General features: G+C 41.9%; 1 protein-coding gene and 1 non-coding gene across 7 annotated transcripts in view; both read left to right on the forward strand.

Moving 5' to 3' along the window:
• Positions 1–22,360, forward strand: part of VEPH1 (ventricular zone expressed PH domain containing 1) — a 218,207-nt gene that overhangs the window by 94,444 nt on the left and 101,403 nt on the right. For 5 of the 6 annotated variants that reach the window (XM_060011229.1, XM_060011231.1, XM_060011232.1 and 2 more), the window contains exon 7: positions 11,704–11,924. In XM_060011229.1, the coding sequence (XP_059867212.1) occupies positions 11,704–11,924 (221 nt within the window). Of the gene's footprint in view, positions 1–11,703; positions 11,925–15,059; positions 15,109–22,360 lie in introns of those variants that run through there. The other variant, XM_060011234.1, reaches the window with a different exon arrangement.
• On the forward strand, positions 16,236–16,342 carry LOC132425197 (U6 spliceosomal RNA). The gene has a single exon (XR_009519389.1). It is a non-coding gene; the product is annotated as a U6 spliceosomal RNA (small nuclear RNA).

Raw genomic sequence — 22,360 nt, forward strand, 5'->3', positions numbered from 1 at the left:
TTTTGCTTCAGATACAGGAAAATATTGAGAAAGACTGGGAAATAATTGCAAAGAGAAAAGGATCTAGCTATTGATAGATCATGAGGATTCAAGTCACTAAGAAAACCTTAAGTTATATAGTCTTTTGACTTAATCCTGTGACATTTTTAAAAAGAGAAATAGGCTTTCTCGGTAAAATGTTGAGCAAATTTCACTTCTAGCTAAACCGTTCCGCAGGTTACTGAAACAGTGGCCCATATTTGCTTCCTGAGCGGGTATTGGGGTTTTGGACATCTCTAGAACTTCCAAACCTTTATCAATTCACAAAATAAGTTAACTCAGAAAAATTAAGGGAATATATGGCTTCTGAGACAGCTTATTTTAGTTTTGGTGATAATTTAGATATGTCTGCATTTACATTTAGGATTTTCGACACTGAAACAATATTAGCTAACATTTACTTAGCATTTCCCTGTGCCAGGCATTGTTCTGAATGCTTTGTTTTTAACTCACTGAATCTTCACAACCACTCTATGAGGCGGACCCATTAACCTGTTTTATGAACTGAGCCATGGAGAGTTAAGTGACTTGCCCAAGGTCCATGACTGCCTGGTGGCAGTGCCAGGATTCAAACACAGGAAGGAGCTTCTGAGCACACTGTGACCACCACACCACCACCCGCTTCTTCTCAGCTGGGAGGGCTTTCCATGGGACTGCCACCTTTCTGTTCTCTGAGGGTGGAACTTCCTCTGGGAATATGTATCCAAAGAAAATCTCTCACACTTATCAACAACTCAAACAGCCAATACTCTTTTTGTTTGCCCTGCTAGTGTCTTACTCACCAATTATACTTTCCAAGCAGTAAAGGAAACCTCTGGAAAGGCAAACACTCATTGTTTCAAGGGGAAATTTTAGGCAGTGGAACAACTTAGGCTGCTGCTAGAAGGTGTCTCAGAAAGAGCTATAAATCTTCAGGGTGAGTGCAGTTCAGAGAGGCCTGAGCAGGGGCTGAGATGGAGAAACTTTGCACGTTGCACAGACAGACCAGCTAAATCCAACAGAAAAGAAGGTCTCTAATGAACTGGACTCAGTCATTTGGAATTTCTAAGAAGAGTGACTATAAACTCATCAGTCAATAGAATCTTTAAAATTTTATTTTAAAGGTTAATATCTCAAACTCTGAACAGACAATAGAATAGGAGGGACCAAAAGTCTTACAGTAGAATAGGACCAGGAGTCATACATCACCAGTAAGTAAAACTTTACATGTTTCAAAGGGACTCCCACTGTTTAAAAATGACTTTTAAAACCTGACATTGATTTCTCTGCAGGGGAGGTATTCAGAGAAAGAGAGAAGCACAAGGGAGGGGCACACCGGTGCTTTCAATGGTATTGCCAGTGTTCTGTTTCATTACTTTAATATGTTTATACATATTCTTTCATATGCAGCACATATTCTATAATATAAAAAAAAACCCATTAAACATTTACTATGTGCCAAATAGTATGGCTGGCATTGACAACAATAATATAATAAAACAATAGGCCTCTACTAAATGGCTTATTTTTTAACTCATTGACATTTCTAGTATAATCACATCTTATTAAGAATAATACTTGTAATAACAATTGATTGCTACCATTTTTTAAAACCATTTGCTCTATGCCAGGTCCTTTATAGGTATTATTTCATTATTCCTCATAACAAAGTCTTGAAGAATTTGTGTCAGCTGAGTTTGTTAATAGCATATCAAACTAAAGGCAGCTTCAATAATAAGAATATTTATTATCTCATTTAAGAAGTCTGAAAGACTTGATGGGTCCAAGTTCCTTCAAAAATTCCAAAATGTCATCAAAAACCCTTGGTGACAAGGCTCTTTTCTCTCCACCTCCCCAATATATTGACTTGGCCCCATAAGTATGTCCCCTCATGCTTGTAAGATGGCTGCCACAGATCCAGGCAGCACATGATGTAGACACATGATGTAGACACAGCAACGTCTGTGTCTTAAAGAAAAGGCAGGTGTCCTTCCATGTCTCTCTTCTTATTTGGGAGAAAAACCTTTTCCATCAATCTCTCACCCCAGAAAACTTCACCTCAAGTCCAAATGCCCTCAAGACGGGTAAACTCATATACCCGTCCCCTAGTTACAAAGGAGGCTGAGGAGTTGAATAGCTGTCATTTTCACATTATGGCAGGATGGAGATTTTACCAATAAGAAAGAAGGTGATAGGATGAGATATGACTATTGATAGGCAAGCAAAAATATCTGCCACTGAATTGCTAGCTCTAATTTATAGATGAAGAAACTGAGGCTCAAAGTGGTTAAATAAGATGCTCAAAGTTATACAGCTAATAAAAACACCAGGCCCAAAATCATCTCATGTTTTTCTTAACATAAGTCCAGCCATACCAAAAAAAATCTATCAGTACAGCCATTCCCCAAAAGGAGGTAGGAAGATTTAACAAATCCTATTTTGCTGAAAAGCATGAGGTTTCCCCACCTCATGGTTCCAGAGCCATGTCAGGAGTGTTGGGGTGTTGATGGTGATTTTCAATAATAAACTTTATGTTAGGCAACACATTAAGCACTGAAGGTACAAAGATGAACATGACATGTCCAGCCTTTGAGGGGCGCACCGGGAAAGGTGACAGTGACACAGAAATTGCAGGCACGGATGTCAGGGCTCTCATGAAGATACAGCCAGAGGTCTGAGGAACACAGAGATAGGTGCAAGCAACTTTGGCTGGAAGAGTTCAGGAGGACTTCACAGAAGAGGTGACGTTTGAAGTGGTTTAAAGACGTGTGGGAGGGTACAAGGAAGAGAAGGGGAGGAAGGGCTTCCAGTAGCCAACAGTCTGCCCTAATGGAAGACATCTGTTTCTGATGGAAACTGGGTTGCTAAAGGAGATGGAAGAAGAGAAAACGATTTTAAGGGTGGTCTTTTAAAATGGCAACAACCCCTAGCCACAGATAGCTCCGAGAAGAAGGCATATCTCAGTATCTCCAACATGAACACCACTTCATAAATGTCTTACCGAGCATATCAGAATCTATTAGAAAAGGATTTACAGATAAATTTCTCCTTTGGCTTTCTCATAATTACAATTCTCATTCAGGGAGAGCTTCATTCAGTGTTCCAAACCAAATGGATCCCTTTTTTGAAAAGAATGGCATTATTCTAACATCTTTTTTTCCTTTTTTTTTTTGTAAAGAATCAAAAAAGGCAAAGAAGGATTTTAGAATATGTCATGTTACCATGTTTTTCATATTCTGCTCTAAATAACTGAGTTGCTGTTCCAGTCATACTCAATGAGAATGTGCATACTATTTTTTTGAAGTTGATTTACAATATTGTGTTCAATTCAGGTGTACAAGAATGTGCATCCTATTTAGTTCAGGATTTAAAAAATATTTCTAATAGCTCAAATGTATTAATTATATGGTCTTTGATATATCTACTTGTGTGTTACTTGCTTTAACTATCAATTTTGAGAGAAGTATATTAAAATCTCCAACTACAAATATTCATTGATCTATTTTTCCCTGAAGTTTTACCAATTGCTAAATAAATTTTGAGGTGGTTTTGTTAAAAATAAAAAACAAAAAACAATTGAGTTGCAAGCAAAAAGCAAATGGCTGTCGCCAGCCTTCAATCTGCACACCCAAGTTGGGTCATATATACAAATCCATCTGTGGTGGGGAAAAGAATTAATATGTGGGTGAAAAACAGAGCACATGTGGATTTGGATATACAGTAACTTACTAAGGAAAGAACGTTTCAATTAGTTTAAAGGCAAGGAGAGAATCTGCCTGTGGTGAAAAATAGAAGGAAAGAAACTGGCAAGATGAGCTGGAGACTTAAACTCAAACCAAACTCCATATGACCTGGTTAAGCTGAGCTCACATTCCTGATGGCTGAATGGAAAGTCAGGCCCAGCAGTTTGGAATATCTTTCAATTCTGACCAGAAGATAATTTTCTTTTATAGGAGGTCCACAAAGATGCAAGATTGATTAATCGATCCACCTATCTACGTGTCTATCTGTCTATCTATTGATATCTATCTATCTTTCTATTGACCTTACTGATTTTATATTCACAGAATTCACCCTAGTCTCTAAACTGTGTTTGTAACCCCAAATCAATACTCGAGGTGCTTGTGCGGTCACTCACAGACTTGCACAGAATAGTGCCCACTGCACAGGTTCCCAGCTGGGGTTGAACAAGGCAATGCTCTGCCTTCTTGTTTCAGTTCCCCTCTCTCTGTAAACAAGTGTCTGTTCTTCTCATGGTCTATTTAGTGCCACAGTCTAATCTTTGTGCTCTTTCTTGGTGACTTCATTGCTTAAAATGTCCACAAGTTTAGTGCTGAAGTGCTCTCTAGTGTTCCCAAGTGTGAGAAGGCTGTGATGCACCTTATGGAGAAAATTCGTGTGTTATGTAGGCTGCATTCAGGCACGAGTTATAGCGCTGTTAGCTGTGAGTTCAATTTTAATGAATTAACGATCTGTATCAATTAAGACATCTTTATTTTTTTTCTTTTGAATTTTACTTTATTTTTTTTATATAGCAGGTCCTTATTAGTTATCTATTTTATGCATATTAGTGTATATATGTCAATTCCAATCTCCTAATTCATCCCACCACCATCCCCCCCCGGCTTTCCCCCCTTGGTGTCCATAGATTTGTTCTCTACATCTGTGTCTCTATTTCTCCCTTGCAGACCAGTTCATCTGTACCATTTTTCTAGATTCCACACATATGCATTAATATACATGTTTGTTTTTCTCTTTCTGACTTACTTCACTCTGTATGACAGTCTCTAGGCCCATCTATGTCTCTATAAATGACCCAATTTCGTTCCTTTTTATGGGTGAGTAATATTCCATTGTATATATCTACCACATCTTCTTTATCCATTCATCTGAAGATGTCTTTAGATAGAAACACACATAAAACAAGGTTATGTATTGATCAGTTGATGAAAATGTGTGACCAGAGACTTTCAGGAACCTACCTCTATATTTGCTCTAGAAGCAATGCTTCAGTATTTGCTAATTCAGTGTTTGAAATGACTTTATAGAGCATAGCTACTATGAATAATAATAATCGACTCTGTGTACACAAACACACACATACACACAACACACACACATACACATATACATAGAGAGACAGACAGTGATATATCATCACATTCACCAGCAGTGTGAGGCTGTCTAGCAGAGTCCTCTGAGCTGAAATAATTTCCCACCTTCTCACAGACTCCAGAGTAGGGTGCCCAACTGTCCCAATTTGCCCTCGATTGAAGAGTTTCCCAGGATTTGGAACCTTCAATGCCAAAACCAGGAAAATCCCAGGACCAATCAGAAAGAGTTGGCTCCCCTACTCTAGAGTTTCTTGAAGCCAGGTAATTGAGGTGGAGGAGGGGCCCATACTAACCCTTCAGCTCTTGCTCTGAAGCTAGTATCCCCACCATCATTAGGAAAGAGGCTCATGGAATAAATACACCACCAAGCAACTGCTGGCCTCACTCAGGCTTCTGAGGGCTCCTAAGTAAAGGCTGGGCTCTCCCTGGCAAAGCTTCACTGAGAAAGCATTAACAAGCTCATTTGATTTACATTCCTAATGCCCCTTGCAAGTGTCTTTTTGGTGTGTGGAGACGTCTAAGAGTTGAATTATGAAAAAATAACAATGAAATGGCCCAGTAAAAAAGCAAGAATAACAGATGCCCAGTAAATAAAATATTTTCATTCAGGCAGCAAAATAAATTATTTTCTTTAACTCTTTTGTAAATTGATAAAGGACAGAGAGAAAAGTATGGATTTTAGGACCAAATCCACATTTCCTAAAATCAGCAAATTCTCAAACTTTCAGAGATTTGGAACTCTATATAGACTAGTGATTCTCAGCCCTGGCTCTATATTAGAATTACTTGGGAGGTTTTAAAAATTCCTCTGCCTGGACCCCACCCATCACAATGAAATTAAATAGAAATGGGGGCGGGGGGAAGAGGGGAATTATTGGGCATTAGAATTGTTCTAAAAGCTTCGCAGGTGACTCTAACATACAGCCAGGGTTGAGACCCTCTCACAAGGAGCATAGTGTTGAGAAAGGGTCTTGGGAAAGTTCAGCAGAGAACGCTGAAATCAGTTGCTGATACCTGCTGTGGGTGGAAGACAGGAAGGTAGCAGCAGACAGGGCTGCACTAAGCCATCTTTTTCAGCCTAGCCAAAGTGGAAATATTCAAACTGAAATCAGGCAGATCTTGATTCACTCTTGTGTCTGCTACCAAGACTCGTATTACCAGTGTAATCTTGGTCCAGTGATTGGCCCTCTTATCAGTATCTTCATCCTCTTACCATTTTGCAAGGTTGTCATGAGGATTAAGTGAGGAAGCAGATGCCAAGTACCTGGGACACAGTGGATGCTTAATAGAGGGAAACAATCATCACCATAACCAGGCACCCACATTTTCATTTTTGGCCGCTTTCTGATTTACATTCTGTTATCCTAACAAAGAATAACAGAGGCGTTTTATGAGATAATAGCAGTATTTTACAAACAAAATGAATAACACAAAAAAAATGAATGGTATGACCAAGGCAAATCACTGCCTATGACCCCAATCCAGCCACACCTATTCATTTACTTATTGTCTGTAGCGGTTTTCCCATAACAGATACCACATGGCCCATAAAGCCAAAAATATTTACTCTCTGATTCTTTACAGGAACAGTTTGCTGACCCTTGATTCTAGTTCATCAATTCTCAGTGCGGTCCATGGACCCCCGAGACCCCTTCAGGGGATCTGCGAGGTCCAAGCTATTTTCACACTAATACTCACACATCATTGACCTTTTTCACTGTGTTGACATTTGCACTGAAAGGACAAAAGCGATTATGGGTAAAACTGCCAGTGCCTTAGCACAGATCAAGACAGTGGCACCAAAACGTACTCATCGACGCCTTCACCACCACATGTTTGCAGGGAAGAAACCAAACAAACAAAAAGCCAGTTTCACTTAACTCAGGTTGGCCCTGTTGATATTTTGAGCCAAATATTTTGATATTTGGTTTCCGGGGGGCTGTCCTATGCACTGTAGGATGTTTAGCAGCGTCTCCAGCCTCTACCCGGTAGATACGACCAGCTTGTCCCCCCTAACACCCCCAGCAGTGACAACCAAAAATGTCTCCAGACATTTTTTGAAATTGCTTTTATTTAACTTAATAACTGGTAAATATCAATAGATATAACTCAGATGAACAAAAACTCTTTGGTGTCTTCTATAACTTTTTAAGACAGTAAAAAGTCCCTGAGACCAAAAAGTTTGAGACCTGTTGGTCTATTTTGTATTTACAGAGTATTTATGATATTTACACCACTAAATCAAAATAAAGTGAAAAGGATCCTATAACTGATGATGAACAAGAGACAGGAAAAAGGAGTGGGAAAATATGTGCAAGGGTGGGTTTGGGATTTGGGGTGGGAGGGATGGAAGTATAGCCAGAGAAGACACAGCTTTAGAGACACGGGGGTCAGTGTGACCTGAGTGAATTAGTCCTCCATGTGTGCCTCAGTTTTCTTCTTATAAAATTGCAGTGATCACAGTATTATTGGGAGGATTGCATGAATAAATACATAAAAATCATATAGAATAGGATTGGCACTTAGATTTAAGTGTTCTCTGTGGGTCAGCTATTATTATTTTAATATTAAATAATCAATTTATGTCAGAAGGGATGAGGTCAGGCTTGCCATTAAGGCACACCGGTGCTGCTGACCCTGTCCCCACGGTGGGATGACTGAAAGCAGAAAAATGCAGTCACTGGTCCCCAGAGATGAAATATTGTGGAGCCAAGAAAGAAATCAGAATCTCCTAAACCCCTTCTTACCCTAACATCACACTTTCTAATCCAGAATCACATCTGTTACCCCTGTGAGGTACATGGGCATGCTCCAGGTTTTCAGAACAAGCGATGTGAGGTTGGCTAGGCTTCATGCGTTAGTTCCAGAGCAGCTATAACTTTTCTTGTTCCCACACTGTGATTAATTTTTCCTTCAGCTCAATTTGGCTGCCAGAAAATCATCCAGAATTGTGTTGATTTCAGCAAGTACGCACACAGCCATCCTCACCTTTAGGAAGACATGTGCTTTCAAAAAAGGGCTCTTAATGAAACCGTAGGGACACTTCTTAGGTAAGCAAATGAAATGTTTGTGGACTGACTAAAAAAACTGCTAAAGAAGAACCTGAAGCTGAAGCTGAGGAAGTTACTTGAAATTTGAAATCGCATTGTCCATAGTAAAGTGCCACATCTCCCGTGTCCCTTTTCTTATCTCTTCCAACCTCCCTTTGTCAATCAGGACACTTTTTGCTGTAACTGTTTTCTGTGGTTACTGAGACTATTGGGTTTAGATCCTAAAATCTTGCTGAATTCACACGTAATATTCTCTGTGAAATCTGACCTGACTACACTATTTAACATTAACCCCCCTCTGTGGGTCTCCCTAATCTGCCTCATCTTCCTTTGAGGTACATTTCTCCATCCAACACACTCTGTATTTTACACATGTATTTTGTTTATTGTCTGTCTGCCTCATTATCATGGCAGAGATTATCTTGTTACTTCAGCGCTATGTTCCTAGCTTCTAAAACAGTGTCTGGTGCAGGGTAGGGACCCTCACATCCAGCTTTTGCCTGAAATGAGGAAGGGAAAATGTCCCTGTGATGCATTGCACACCGTGAATTCACATACAGAGCCCTTGCATGAATGAAAGCATCTATGTTGAAAAAAATATTAGACTTAATATAAGAGTTGAATACAATATGTTGAAAAAAATATAAGAGTACTTAGGTGTCCTTCTGCAACCTGACAATTATATGAGCCAAAGTATAAAATGGGCTATCAAGGAACTTGTTCCAATGGTGTTTATTTTTCATTCCTCTAATATTGTTATCCTTCAATGAGTAAATATCTCTTCAATTAGCTGTCCAGCTCACTGAAGTGCTAGCCTTAGTCCCACATATCCAGACAGAGCACTGTGCCCTAGGGGTTCTTACCAAATAGTTATTAAGGGATTGATGGCAGATGTAGCCCCTTCCCTAAGAGATGTGTTCCAGTGCAATTGTACATGGACTCTTTGAAAACAAGTTAAGTATTAAAGACTAGGGAAGTTCACTACTGCAATCTGTTCTGTAATAAATATTTCTTTTAAAGTACAGAATTCTTTTGCAACTACATACCTTTATTTGTAAAGTCATGCCTTGGCATATAAGGTTTGCTTAAATCAGTGAATCAAGACATACACACCGAGTGTAGACACTACAGGCTCAGTTCTGTGCCTGGCTGATGATTGATGTATGAGAAGTGGCCCCTTTAGGAGACTTGAGTGGTACATGTAACCGTTAGGGAATTATATGTGGAAGGGGGGATTGTGGGTCCCTTAAAGGCAGAGACCACTTCTCATTCACCTTTGTCATCTAGTGTCTAGCACAGACATATTACAGGCATGCAATAAAAGCACGAGTAAACAAATGATCAAATGCAATCAAGTACTAAAAAGATTTTTTAAAAGACTTGATAATACAGTGAAAATTCAGACAGAAGAGGTCGTTGGGAATGGCTTCATGGAGGAGAAAGAAGTTACATCTTGAAAGAAATGAAGGCCCCAAATGCTAGAACAAAGGGGACAGGGGAATTCCTAGCTAGAAGAGTAATTTACACCTGCACACCTATCACTTAAAAGGATTTTGAGCATCAGCCTCCAATATATATTTATTTATAATTATACATATGGTCTATTTTTTTTTTTTTTTTTTTTTTTGCAGTACGTGGGCCTCTCACTGTTGTGGCCTCTCCCGTTGCGGAGCACAGGCTCCCGACATGCAGGCTCAGCAGCCATGGCTCACGGGCCCAGCTGCTCCGCGGCATGTGGGATCTTCCCGGACCGGGGCACGAACCCATGTCCCCTGCATCGGCAGGCGGACTCTCAACCACTGCGCCACCAGGGAAGCCCCCATATGGTCTATTATACTACCATTATGAAAGTTTTTAAATACATTAAAAAATAAGATTTTAAAAGAGCAGTTAAAGATAAAATAAGCATATTTTTAATTATTTTTATTTATTAATGGTATATCATTATATTGGGCATAAATCTACATTTCAAATAACGTTCTTGATAATTTTGAATTTTTTGGCTAACTTCCAATCATGTTGGATTAAATCATGTCACCTCATAATATGACTGATGAGAGGATTTATCATAGGTATAAGAGACAAGTCAGCTAAGCCATTTTCTTGTTATTCACTCACGCCTGAGTTATTCATGCTGTTCTTCATCTTCAGTTTTTTGAAGGAACGTATTTAAGTCAACTGTGAGAGTTCACTTGATTAAAGCTGAGTGATAGAATCTACTCATTCGACCAGGCACATAAAATCTGTAACATGCTGACAAATGCTTAAAGTGAACAAATGAGAGAGGATGTCCTGTGGAGAGGAGGTATACCATTATGGTACATGGCATCATCTGACAGACAGATGGATGGGGGGGTGCCGTTGACCAGGCCTCCCCTGTCCACATGGAGTTAGTGAGTCATAGGCATAGAGGCTTGGCCCAAGGAGGAACCAGAGTTGGGAAGGGTGAATGTGGGGGTCAGATCATTAACGACAGTTGAGAGATTTGGACCTGGCAAGATAGGCTCATGAGACTACATATTTTTAAGAAAGGAGTAACAGGAAAAAGGTTTTATTTTATTTTTTTTAATTGCCTTGGAAATCAGGAAAAAAATCAAAACCTCAAAGAAGCCAATTAAGAGGCATTATGAATGAAACATTGTTAGCTTCAGCTAGCTCTCTAAGTAAACTCCCCATAGAATTGTCATCTGCAGGTCATGGGACTCTGACTTTTTTTTTTAAATATAGACCTTAATTCTTCATCGTTCTTCCCCACCACCACCACCCCAGCTTTGTTAAGGTATAATTGACAAGTAAAATTATAAGATATTTAAAGTGTACAACAAATGATTTGATATACATATACATTGTGAAAGGATTCCCCCTATCAAGTTAATTAACCCATCCATTATCCCATATGTTTTAGCAAATTTCAATTACATGATACAGTGTTATCAACTATGGTCACTATGTTATACATTAGATCCTCAGACCCTATTCATCTTATAACTGAATGTTTATACACTTTACCAACTTTTCCCTATTTCCCCCCCACACCCACTAGTCCTTGGCAACCACTTTTCTAGCCTCTGTTTCTTGGGTTTGACTTTTTTTTTTTAGATTCTACACATAAGAGATACCATAAAGTATTTGTCTTTCTCTGTCTGGCTTGTTTCATTTAGCATAATGCCTCCAGATTCATCCATGTAATCACAAATGGCAGGATTTCCTTCTTTTTCGTGGCTGAATAACTTTTCGTTCTATATATATATGCCACATTGTCTTTATCCATTCGTCTGTCAATGAACACTTAGGTTGCTTCCATGTCTTGGCTGTTGTACGTAATGCTTCTATGAACATGGCAGTGCAGATATCTCTTTGAGATAATGACTTCGTTTCCTTTGGATAGATTCCCAGAAGTAGGATTACTGGATCATAGGGTAGTTCTATTTTCAGAGGAACTGCCGTACTATTTTCCATAGTGGCTGCAGCAGTTTCCATCCCCGCCAACAGTTGTACACGTTCTCCATTGTTCTTGGCAGGAGAGAGCCAGGAGCTGCTTGCCGTTCCTGGTGAGTCAGCTGGCCAGCATGGAGCACTCGTTTCACCATATTCTCCTCTTGGAGATTAAGAGCATCACGGACACCTTCTCCTCCATCCTGGGCCCTCAGAGCAGAGACATCTTCCGCATGAGCAACAGCTTCACTGCCATTGCCAAGCTCCTTACGCGACAACTGGAAACCACCAAGGCCAGAAGTGACAGGTGAGCAGGGATCCCTGGGTACCTCAGGATCTGTTGTGAACCCACTGAGACATAGCACAAAAGGCTATGTTTTCTTTTGTAAGCATAAAAGTTCCCAAAGAAAGCCAAACTCACTATCTCAACATAGAGTAACTTCTGAATAAATTATGACATTTGCCAGAATTTTTTCTAAATCTGTGAAAACCAGAATGTAACCAAAACAATCCTAAAAAAAAGTGTAAAAAATACGGTAAGGGAATAAGAATGTAGTGCAAATAATAATGTTTGTAGAACTCGTTTATTTATTTAACAAGCATTTAACAGTTGCTTACTCTATACCAGGAACCCTGCCAAAAGCTAGACATATTGAGAGATAAAACATGTTCCTTTACCCAAAGAGCTCATTGTCTAGCGAGGAGGTAAATATTGAGTGGGTAATTAGAGAATAGTGGGAAGATTATGCTGATTATGATGCTGTCAAGGAGTTTGGGGAACACAGAGATGGGGGTACCTACTTATTCATGGAATGGAGAGGAATGGGAAGCTGAGATCAGGGAATGCTTCCCAAAAGAGGTGATATTTTGAACCAAGTCTTGAAAGATGACCAGATTGTACCAGGCTGGCTTTGGGGCAGCATGTGAAAGAGCACAGCACTTTCTGGAAAACAGAAGTCATTTTGTCTGGCTAGGGTGTGTGTAATAAGGAGAGCGACATTAGGTAACACTGATGAAGTGGTAGGCAGGGACCAGATGATGCAGGACATGACAGACCTTCTTAAGGAGTTTGAATTTTATCCTGGAGGCTGTGAGGAATCATGGTGGGTTTTTACATGTTAGGAGATGATCAGAATCCATGTTTCAGGAAGCTCACTCTGGCCCCAGTGCAGAGAACATCTCAGGCAGAGGCAGACTGGAGTCAGGTCAAATGAAGGAAGGACAGAAAAGTGTCCACAAATACTAGCAATTAGAAAATTATTGATGATTGTAGTGAGTGAGCTGCCAGTGGTATGGCTGGACATAAAACAGGATGCCTGGGGTTGAAGGGAGAGGATAGCTACAATAAACAAATCTGGTCCTTTCAAGAAGTTTGTGGAAAAAAATAAAGACCATGCAAGATTGAGGGAGGGGTTTTATTATGTTTTGCTACATTTTGAATAAGGAGGCACTTGGAAAGTTTTATGACCTTAGCAGTTACAAAGTACTTTCAAATTCATCATCTCATTTGATTCTCATGATCATCCTAAGGGGTAAGAAGGGCAATTATCATCATTCCTATTTTATAGAAGAAGAAACAAAGGCTCAGAGACTGGTTAAATCTCTTCCCAAGGTTACACAGTAACTAAGTGATAAAAGATGGACTCAAATTTCAGATCCTATGCACTGGAAGGTATTCATTTATGGAGAAGGGGCAGGGCACATTTGAGACTAGCATCAGATTTTGTGAGTTTTGGGGCTAACAAATGATGCATATCATTTTCAGTCTGAAACAGCATTCCAAAAACACGAGAAGCCATCCTTACAAAATAGTGAACATTTAGTCACAAGGGTCCACTTTATGTCCAGCATGGCACAGAGCCTGGAGGTCCCAAGAGATATAAAACAAAACATAAGACATAAAACACCGTACCTCAAAGGTTTCACAGTCAGTGCATGTGATGGGGTTAATGGAAGTGCGTATAGCAGGCATGAGAGACATACAGCCAGGGAAACGAAGAATGTTTCACAAAGAAGGTGAAATTTAAGTTCATTCCATGTTTATTGAGTAGCTTCCATGTGCCAGGCATCTGCGTAGGTACCAGATTAAGTTGCACAGGATGAATGAAAGTTCCCCAGATAAGCGTTGAAAGGATACTCCAAATAGAAAGGACACTCCTCACATGCAAAGATAAAAGAGCTTAAGAGTGTGTGACCCAGACTAATGAAAAGCAATTCGTTCATCGTGGCTGGAGTGAATACATCAGTGGAGGGTGGGAGAGTAAACTGAAAAGTTAGGTCAAAGGCAGATTCTCAGAGAAGCAAGGAGTTTGTCCTGTAAGCAACATGGCGGCTTGGAAAGATTTTAATCCAGGGAATGAACACGGCTCCTAGCACAGTAATTAGCAGATAGCGGGCACTCAATAAATATTTCTTCACTAAAGGACTAGGTGGATGAGGAAGTGGCTGACGTGCTGGAGCCCTGAATGGATTTGGCTGGAGCTGCAGGCTGGCAAGAGAGAGAGTGGCCAGGATGCTGTTACTGGGGGCTTAGCAGTAGGCTCCCTCCATGGTGTGCGAGGCCTGGGCTAAATCAGAGGTGGGGAACCTAAGAAGTCAGGACAGATCTTTATAGGGAGAGAGCTTGGAATTAGGAAGAATCGATTATTGGTGAGAGGTGGGGTGAGGAGAAGGGGAGGAGAGTGAATGAAAACCCAAAGATATCTAGCTTGAGTGACCACATACATCTGGAAGAGGATGCTGAAAACCGAGAAAAGACGTAACAGGAGGGGAGCCCATCTGGAGGACCTCTTGGCCCACTCCACACAGAGAATATTTTATGCCCAAGATGGTCATCAAAGTCAACAATAGCTATTAATCTGAGGAAGCCAGATAGCAAGTGCCCTTTTCTCTCAACACCATAGTTTTGATTGAGCATATAAAAATCTGTTGCTGCCTGGTTCAATGTCTAGTATAGATGCCTATAATACCAGGGTTTCTAATTTTGGTGCTCTCGACATTTGGGTTAGATAATTCCTGGTTGTGGAGCTGTTCTGTGCATTCTATGGTACTTACGAGCTTCCCCAGCCTCTGCCCACCAGATGCTAGTAGCAACCCTCCCCCTCAGCTGTGACAACCAAAAATGTCTCCAGACGCTGCTAAATGTCCCCTTAGAGGCAAAAATCACCCCCAGTTGAGAACCACTGCTATTTACGTATTCCATTTAAAAACAGCATTTACACAGACCCCATGACCTGCCTAGCAGCAGCCTACACATGGCAGCATCCAAAAAATCCAAAGCCAGCATCATGAAGGGATGATTTGTCATCTATGTGCAAGCACAAAGTCACTGTTGGCCAATTTTCATGATGTGGGGAACTTCAGTTTAGAGCTTCTACAGCTGGTGTTCGGGGGAGCCACCTTACATTCTGTGCTCAGCTAGCCTGCTCATTTCTTCTTCCAGTGGTGACCGGTGTGTGCGTCAGATGTGAAAGCTCGGGCACGTATTCTGGCCAGCAGTCTATCCATTCTTTCTTGCCTCTACACAGGCAAAGTTTCAAGAGGCCAGTTGACTCTCCATGAGATTATATGTGTGAAAAAGGGTTTGTATAAAGGAGAAACATGTTATACAAGGGTGTCACATTAGGCATTCTGACAGGAAAAATGATTCTTAATAAGCAGGCCCAATCCAATTAGCAATAAACAACTTCCACATGAAAAGAAGAATTTAGGAGATATATAGACAGGAGAAAAAAATGAGGTCTCACTGTCAAAATATGAGTCTGTATTAGGAAAATGCATTTCTCCTCCGTTTATTATTTTTCTGAGGGGAAAAAAAAAAAGAAAAAATTAAATGTGAAGAGATGAAAGGTCACCACTCCCTTCACATACACCACCACCACCACCATTGCCACCACCTCAGCCTCTCTCAATTCAAAATACTTCACCCGTTTCAACCCTCTCTGTCAGTCTCCTTCTAATCGATTGTAAGTATTCGGTGGGAATCTCAAAAAGGCTGGTGTGGACAGCCAGGCCTTTGTATTAGCTGCTCATCCTCTCTAGGATGGTTGCTAGGCTTCTCTCCCCACATCTTTTCTCTGAATAGCCTTCATTGTGACCATTTAGCTTCAGTAATTTTAATCTGTGCCCCACAAAGCAGAAAGGTCCACACTTTTGTCTAAAGCATCCAGCAAAGTCTGATCCTTACAATTGAAGGGGAAATGAATAAGGGAAGAGAGCTCAAAAGAAAATTAAAGATGGATTAAATTCAAAACAGATGTCGTCTAATTTACAAATCTGACACATAGCCCAGCAGGCCAGATTTTAGACTTCAGGCCCAAATTACAAGACTATCAAAAGGAAAACAATTAGCATCCTAGAGAGAATGAAAAATGGAGGAGACGGGAGCCTCCTTTGCACCAAATGACTGAATTAATCGGGTGATTTTTTATTTGATGCACCAGGTAAGCACACTTGCACTTTTCTTGTACCTGTATTTCAGGATGAATGTTTTTATCTAAATAATAAACCACCGGAGGCTGACTAACAGGACAGCCATGCAAAACATTTAGATTCTGAAATTAATTCTGGAGAATCAAAAGAAAGATAACAGCAATTGTGGATTAAAAAAGAGAGGGTGGTGCTTGCTTTGGCAGCACATATGCTAAAATTGGAATGATACAGAGAAGGTTAGTATGGTCCCTACTCAAGGATGACATGCAAATTCGTGAAGCGTTCCCTATTTTTCTTATGATTACCAAGGGGGAAGGGGTGGGAGGGAAAAACTGGGAGATTGGGATTGACATATACGCACTACTGTATGTAAAATAGATAACTGATAAGAACCTGCTGTATAGCACAGGGAACTCTAGTCAATACTCTGTAATGACCTATATGGGAAAAGAATCTAAAAAAGAGTGGATATATGTATGTGTATAACTGATTCACTTTGCTGTACAGCAGAAACTAACACAACATTGTAAATCAACTGTACTCCAATAAAAATTAATTCAAACATTTTTAAAAATAAAAAAGAGAGGGTGTCAAGATAGGAGAAAAGCTCTATACCTTTCACAACTGTATGAGCCCTAAGTAGCCTGCTGGGTGGCCACTAACCATTGAACCATTTGCTTGCTGGGACCCATGGGAAGCTGGGGAAAGAGAGGGTGGCTCCTGGCAGCTGTGTGCTGGCTGAGCAGTCAGTGATCCTTGGACTAGAAGACACCTTTGCCAATGCTTGTGGTGCCAGGGACCACAGAATTGGGGACAGTTTGTCACTGGTGGTCTTAGTAAGAGGTTAGGCTTGGCCGCAACTAGGGATGGAAGGTTTGAGGGATGGAAATTGTGAAAAGAAAGCAGGGGTGGGGGGGTAAATAGGAGAAATGAGAAAAGGTAGGGAGAAAGAGGGGCCAGGAAGAAGGCACAAGGGGAAAGCAGAGGGAAGGGAGAAAGGGCACCTGACACAGCCCTAAGTCCCAGGCCTGGGGGGGTCACAGTTCCCTCAGATCCAGCTTTCACACACTAGCCAAAGCCATCAAAGTCATGGGGGAGAAAGTTACCTTTAAGAAAAGTTTTAACACAAAGCATTAACCTCTGGCTTGATTAAATGGGTGTATGTTCTTTGGTTGTTTTGGTGGTGATGGTGATAGTAGTGATGAGACTGTGTTTATTCTTTGTTGTTAAGAATCAGATGGGAGGTGAGGGGTAGGCAATGGAAGGTAAAATATAGTCAAAACCTATTCGGTAGGTTTAAATCTGATTTCGGGATACAGGTATCCCTCACTTTTCAAAAGTTCACTTTACGCTCCTTTGCTTTGAGGGAAGACCTACATTAGTACAGTCGTCTTGATTCCAGGACCCCTCGGATACCAAAAGCCATCAATCCATCGATCCTCGAGTCCCTTTTATAAAATGGTATAGTGCAGTTGGCCCCTGTATAGGCTAGTTCCACACCCTCAGTTTCAACCAATTGCAGATCAAAATTCAGAATTCATTCTGTGGTTGGTTGAATCTGAGGATGCGGAAGGGGGGATATGGAGGGCCAATTGTATCTGTTTTTGCTAACAGAAAGAAATCCAAAGAGGATTTTCACTTTTACAAAAAAAAGGTAATTGCTTCTTCGCCTTATACCCATTTCAGCTTAGGAAAGGTTTCATAGGAATGCTCAGATAGCGGGGGAAACCTGTAAATGGAAAGCAGTGACACAGTGGAGGGAAGGAAATGAAACAACAGTATGTGGGAGAGAATGAAGGGAAGATAGAATAAGGAGATTATGTTCACAAGGAAAGGACTCCAGGACATCTCCCCTCCTTGGAGTCACCCCAGAGTTTTGTTTTATTCTAAATTTCATGCATTGAACATCAGAGAAGTGGATGACAGGGTGGAACAGGGGATTTGAGTCAATGTGTGTCTGGAATGTATAGCAAAGCAACATGGACTGCAGAGACCCTTTTCCAACTGTGAGACCCTTTGCAACCTGTCATTCCAGAGTTCCCATCTTGACATCTGGGAATCACATCAGAACCCAACCCTGGTGTGATATACAGTCTCTGAAGGCACAGCCCGAGAGTTTAGGAGTGATGGCTCTTTACCAAGTCCAGAGCCAAACTGCAGAGAGCAGGGAGCCAGGTTCTTCTCTCCAGCTTTTCAGAGAAGGCCATGTTTCTGAGTCTGATCAAGCTTTTAACCAGCTCCTACCATGTGATGGGTTCAGCTCTGGGAGCTTTTACTATGTTATATTGTTACGTCGTCACAACAGCAACATCTTTTAATATATATTAGGATTACAGAGGCTTCATACTAAAGCATAGTGGAGAAAACTTTGTGGATGGGCAAGAACAAAGTAAAATTCTTTTTTTTTTTTTTGGTTGTGTTGAGTCTTCCTTGCTGTGCGCAGGCTTTCTCTAGTTGCGTCGAGCGGGGGCTACTCTTCGTTGCGGTGCTCCGGCTTCTCATTGCAGTGGCTTCTCTTGTTGCAGAGCACGGGCTCTAGGCGCGTGGGCTCAGTAGTTGTGGCTTGCGAGCTCTAGAGCACAGGCTCAGTAGTTGTGGAGCACGGGCTTAGTTGCCCCACGACACGTGGGATCTTCCCGGACCAGGGTTCGATCGAACCCGTGTCCCCTGCATTGGCAGGCGGATTCTTAACCACTATGCCACCAGGGAAGTCCCCAAAGTAAAATTCTTTACCCAGCCCCTACTCACCTCTAGGTTCATGGTAGTTCTTCGAGGGGCAATAGTGTAAATGCCCAGACATCAGCTCATAGAGTTTTCTTTCATTTCTTCCTTTAGTGTAGTCCAGTGTATCTCAAATTGTAGTGTGTACAAGATTTACAGTGTCCACAGTACTTCATTAATAAAGGAATTTTAAAGGAATGTCAGGGGTGACTTGCCTGTTCCTCCCCAAAGTGATACCACACTAACCTTTATTATTACCTCCTATCAATAGAATGCCTTGTTTGTGCCTCTCTTCCCACTGAAGGCTGCTCTTATCCAGGACTCCAGTTTGGTATCCCTTCCCCAGGAGGTCTTCCCCACCCACCCATGCCCATGGTGACCTTCTCTCTCTTGCCCTGCTACAGCTCCCATTGCCTCTCCACTCCTCCACACCTGAAGTCCTGCACTGAAGTGCTAGGCATCTTTCTGTTTACCCTCCAGTCTCCCCCAAACTTGACAGAGCTAATATTCAGAGCCTATGCACTGTGGAAGGAAAATAGAGTCTTAAAAGTGCTTACAAGAGCTCCCACTTTTTTAGGCAAGACATGTTTATACAAAGAGAAATTGATTCTTTGAGAGCAACTGTTGGCTCGAAAAATGTACATAAGGAGGTTCAGGACCATAATTAAAAACATGTGATGTTCTGGTCAGTGTTGCCCCCTGCTTAGGAAAAGCTGAATGCAATTTCACCCCACCAAGGTAACCAGAGTTTTCATAAAAAACATGTATATGTTTTCAATCTAGGGAGGTCTAGGGTGGTCACTTGTATAAAAAGAAAATCGGAACAACCATTTGTGGCAGTAGCTGTGGTTCTTGTTACTCCTCCATGTGTAGGGAAGGAAGGGCTTTGGTTTTTTGCCCCTCTTCTTACTGAAGAAGTTAAGTCTGTCATGTGGTACCATTTACGTTCCATCTGCTGTTCATTTACTTCCACCATTTGTCCTTCCTTAAAGCGGCATTTATGGTGATGCAAAGGTCTGGAAAGGTATTTCAGGAATTCATTTATCAGCAAGAGAGGTAGGTGGGAGACAGCATTACCAGCTTTGGAGCCCGTGAAGCAGCCCCAGGGAGCACAAGGCCGCAGAGGGGCTGGCTCTGCCAGTGTGGACAGCCCTGCCCGGAGTGTGAGCGGCACAGTCACACCTTTGCCGGGGGGGACCAGGCCCCTTTCCTGTAACACAGCTGTGTTCAAAACACAGGACACACGACAGAAAATAGCTTTTCATCAGGCTTCTGTGGTTTGGCTTTCCCTTCCAAACAAGACAGGGAACAGCAGAGCTTTAGTCTGGAGGAAAGGAAAACTTGTGCTGTGGGAGGAGAGGTGAGAGGGACTTGACCCTAGACGGCCCCTTGTGGGAAGGGTGACCGCTGAGGATAAAACAGTTCTACTTGGGCTTCCTTGGTGGCACAGTGGTTGAGAGTCCGCCTGCCGATGCAGGGGACACGGGTTTGCGCCCTGGTCCGGGAAGATCCCACATGCCACGGAGCGGCTGGGCCCGTGAGCCATGGCCGCTGAGCCTGTGCGTCCGGAGCCTGTGCTCCGCAACGGGAGAGGCCACGACAGTGAGAGGTCCGCGTACCGCAAAAAAAAAACCAAACAAACAAAAAGAAAAACTGTTCTACTTGACCATGATGACCCAGCTGTTTGCTATTTTCATTCCCCAAAAGCTCCCTGTTCCTTTTTGGTATCCATCATAATTGAACTCTGAAGTTGCTACTTGCATGCTGTTTCCTGAGTTTTGAACACCTTTCAGTTTTTGTTAAAGGGGACACCAGAATTTATTTTTCAGACCTCTGTGAAGGGTTGCTCAGCAATTATATGTCAACTCTGTTCTGGTGTGTTCCCACAGGATGTTACTCGGTGGCATTAGCATATAATAATTCTGGTTGGTTACTGTGCTATCACCAGTTCCAAAATATGTATTGCTTCTTCCTGTGGTAGAGTCAAAGGCAAACTGAAGGAAACACCTACTGAGAGGCAGGGGGAAGAGGGTATGAAGCGGGTGAGCCCTGGAGGTGGATACTTGAGTTTAATGCTGGGTTTGCTAGTTGATCTTCAGTAAATTAGTTGACGTCTCTGTGTCTCAGCTACTCCATCTGTGAAATGGAGATGGCAAAGGGCCTGCTTCACTAGTAGAATGGGCAGACCGGATGAGGGGATGTATCAAAAAGGATAACTTAACCATTGCCCTGTTCTTCCAGTATTAAACAATGGTGAGTGACAACGTCTTACCTTTTTCCCTCTTCAGGCCCAGTGGTTGCATTTCATGGCAGATACCCTCCCCTTAATCCTCATGGCCAGCCCCCATTACCTGCTCACGTTCCCAGAAAAAAAGTTAGCCTAGAAAAGGAGGAGCATGTTGTCTCTACAGTTCTTACCCCTGATTCAGAGTGTTCTGATGACATTACTATGTTACATTTTTGTACTCTTTTATAATTTTCAAAGTGCTTTTGTAACTTGTGCCACATCCAGATGACAATTTATTAGGATCTGTCAGCCTTCTGGTAAGGCTGCCGCTCACCAGGTCTGCCCATTCTAGGCTCAGGAACCTTGACTAACAGTTCTGGGTCCATCTGAACCAGTATCTGTCAGGGGCAAAAAGTGAAAAGGTACCTTTACCTCAGAACTGATAAAGACCCTGGAAGGCTTGAGAAGGATAAAGCTATGGAATGTGAGGGAACTGCATACAGTTTACCACACTCCAAATAACACACAGTTACTTATTTACTTACTTATTTACTTAGCTGCGTTGGGTCTTCTTTGCTGCGCGCGGGCTTTCTCTGGTTGTGGCGAGCGGGGGCCACTCTTCTCTGCAGCGTGCGGACTTCTCATTGTGGTGGTTTTTCTTGTTGCGGAGCACGGGCTCTAGAGCGCAGGCTTAGTTGCTCCGTGGCATGTGGGATCTTCCCGGACCAGGGGTCGAACCCATGTCCCCTGCATTGGCAGGCGGAGTCTTAACCTCTCTGCCACCAGAGAAGTCCCACACACGGTTTATTAAGTCTCACCTCACTACAGAATTAGTGAAACCCCTGGCAGCTTTGCTTGATTAAGAGAAAGTGCCTCTGCCCTGGTCTGCTTAAGATTCTATTCTTTCAGTGCCTGGGCCAGTGCTTCTCAAACTTGAATATGCACTGGAACACCTGGGGATTGGGTTAAAGTGCACACTCTGATTCGGCAGGTCTGGGATGGAGCCTGAGACTCTGCATCTCCAACAGCCTCTAAGGTGATGCTGATTCTGCTGGTCCAGCAACCTCACTTTAAGCAGCAAGGGCAGGGGCTTTGCACTTTTTGCTGATCTTTTTCTGTGTCCCATTCCTTTTCGTGTTGGTTAAATGAAAAGAAAACAAATGACTGAGCATCTGTATTAGAGTGATCACTTCCTCGTATCAGGACTTTTAAACTTTTGTTCTATTAGCAGAACGTTCTCTCTCCATGCCTGCAATTGCTCAGAATTCATCCTTGAAGTACAGAGATTTTTTTAAAAATCGACCATTTCTATATCCCAGTCCTTGTATGCTCACACAGTAGGGAGGGTTGCTCTCCTATAGTCC

Source organism: Delphinus delphis, chromosome 4 (genome assembly GCF_949987515.2).
Source record: "Delphinus delphis chromosome 4, mDelDel1.2, whole genome shotgun sequence".
Taxonomy (NCBI): Eukaryota; Metazoa; Chordata; class Mammalia; order Artiodactyla; family Delphinidae; genus Delphinus; species Delphinus delphis.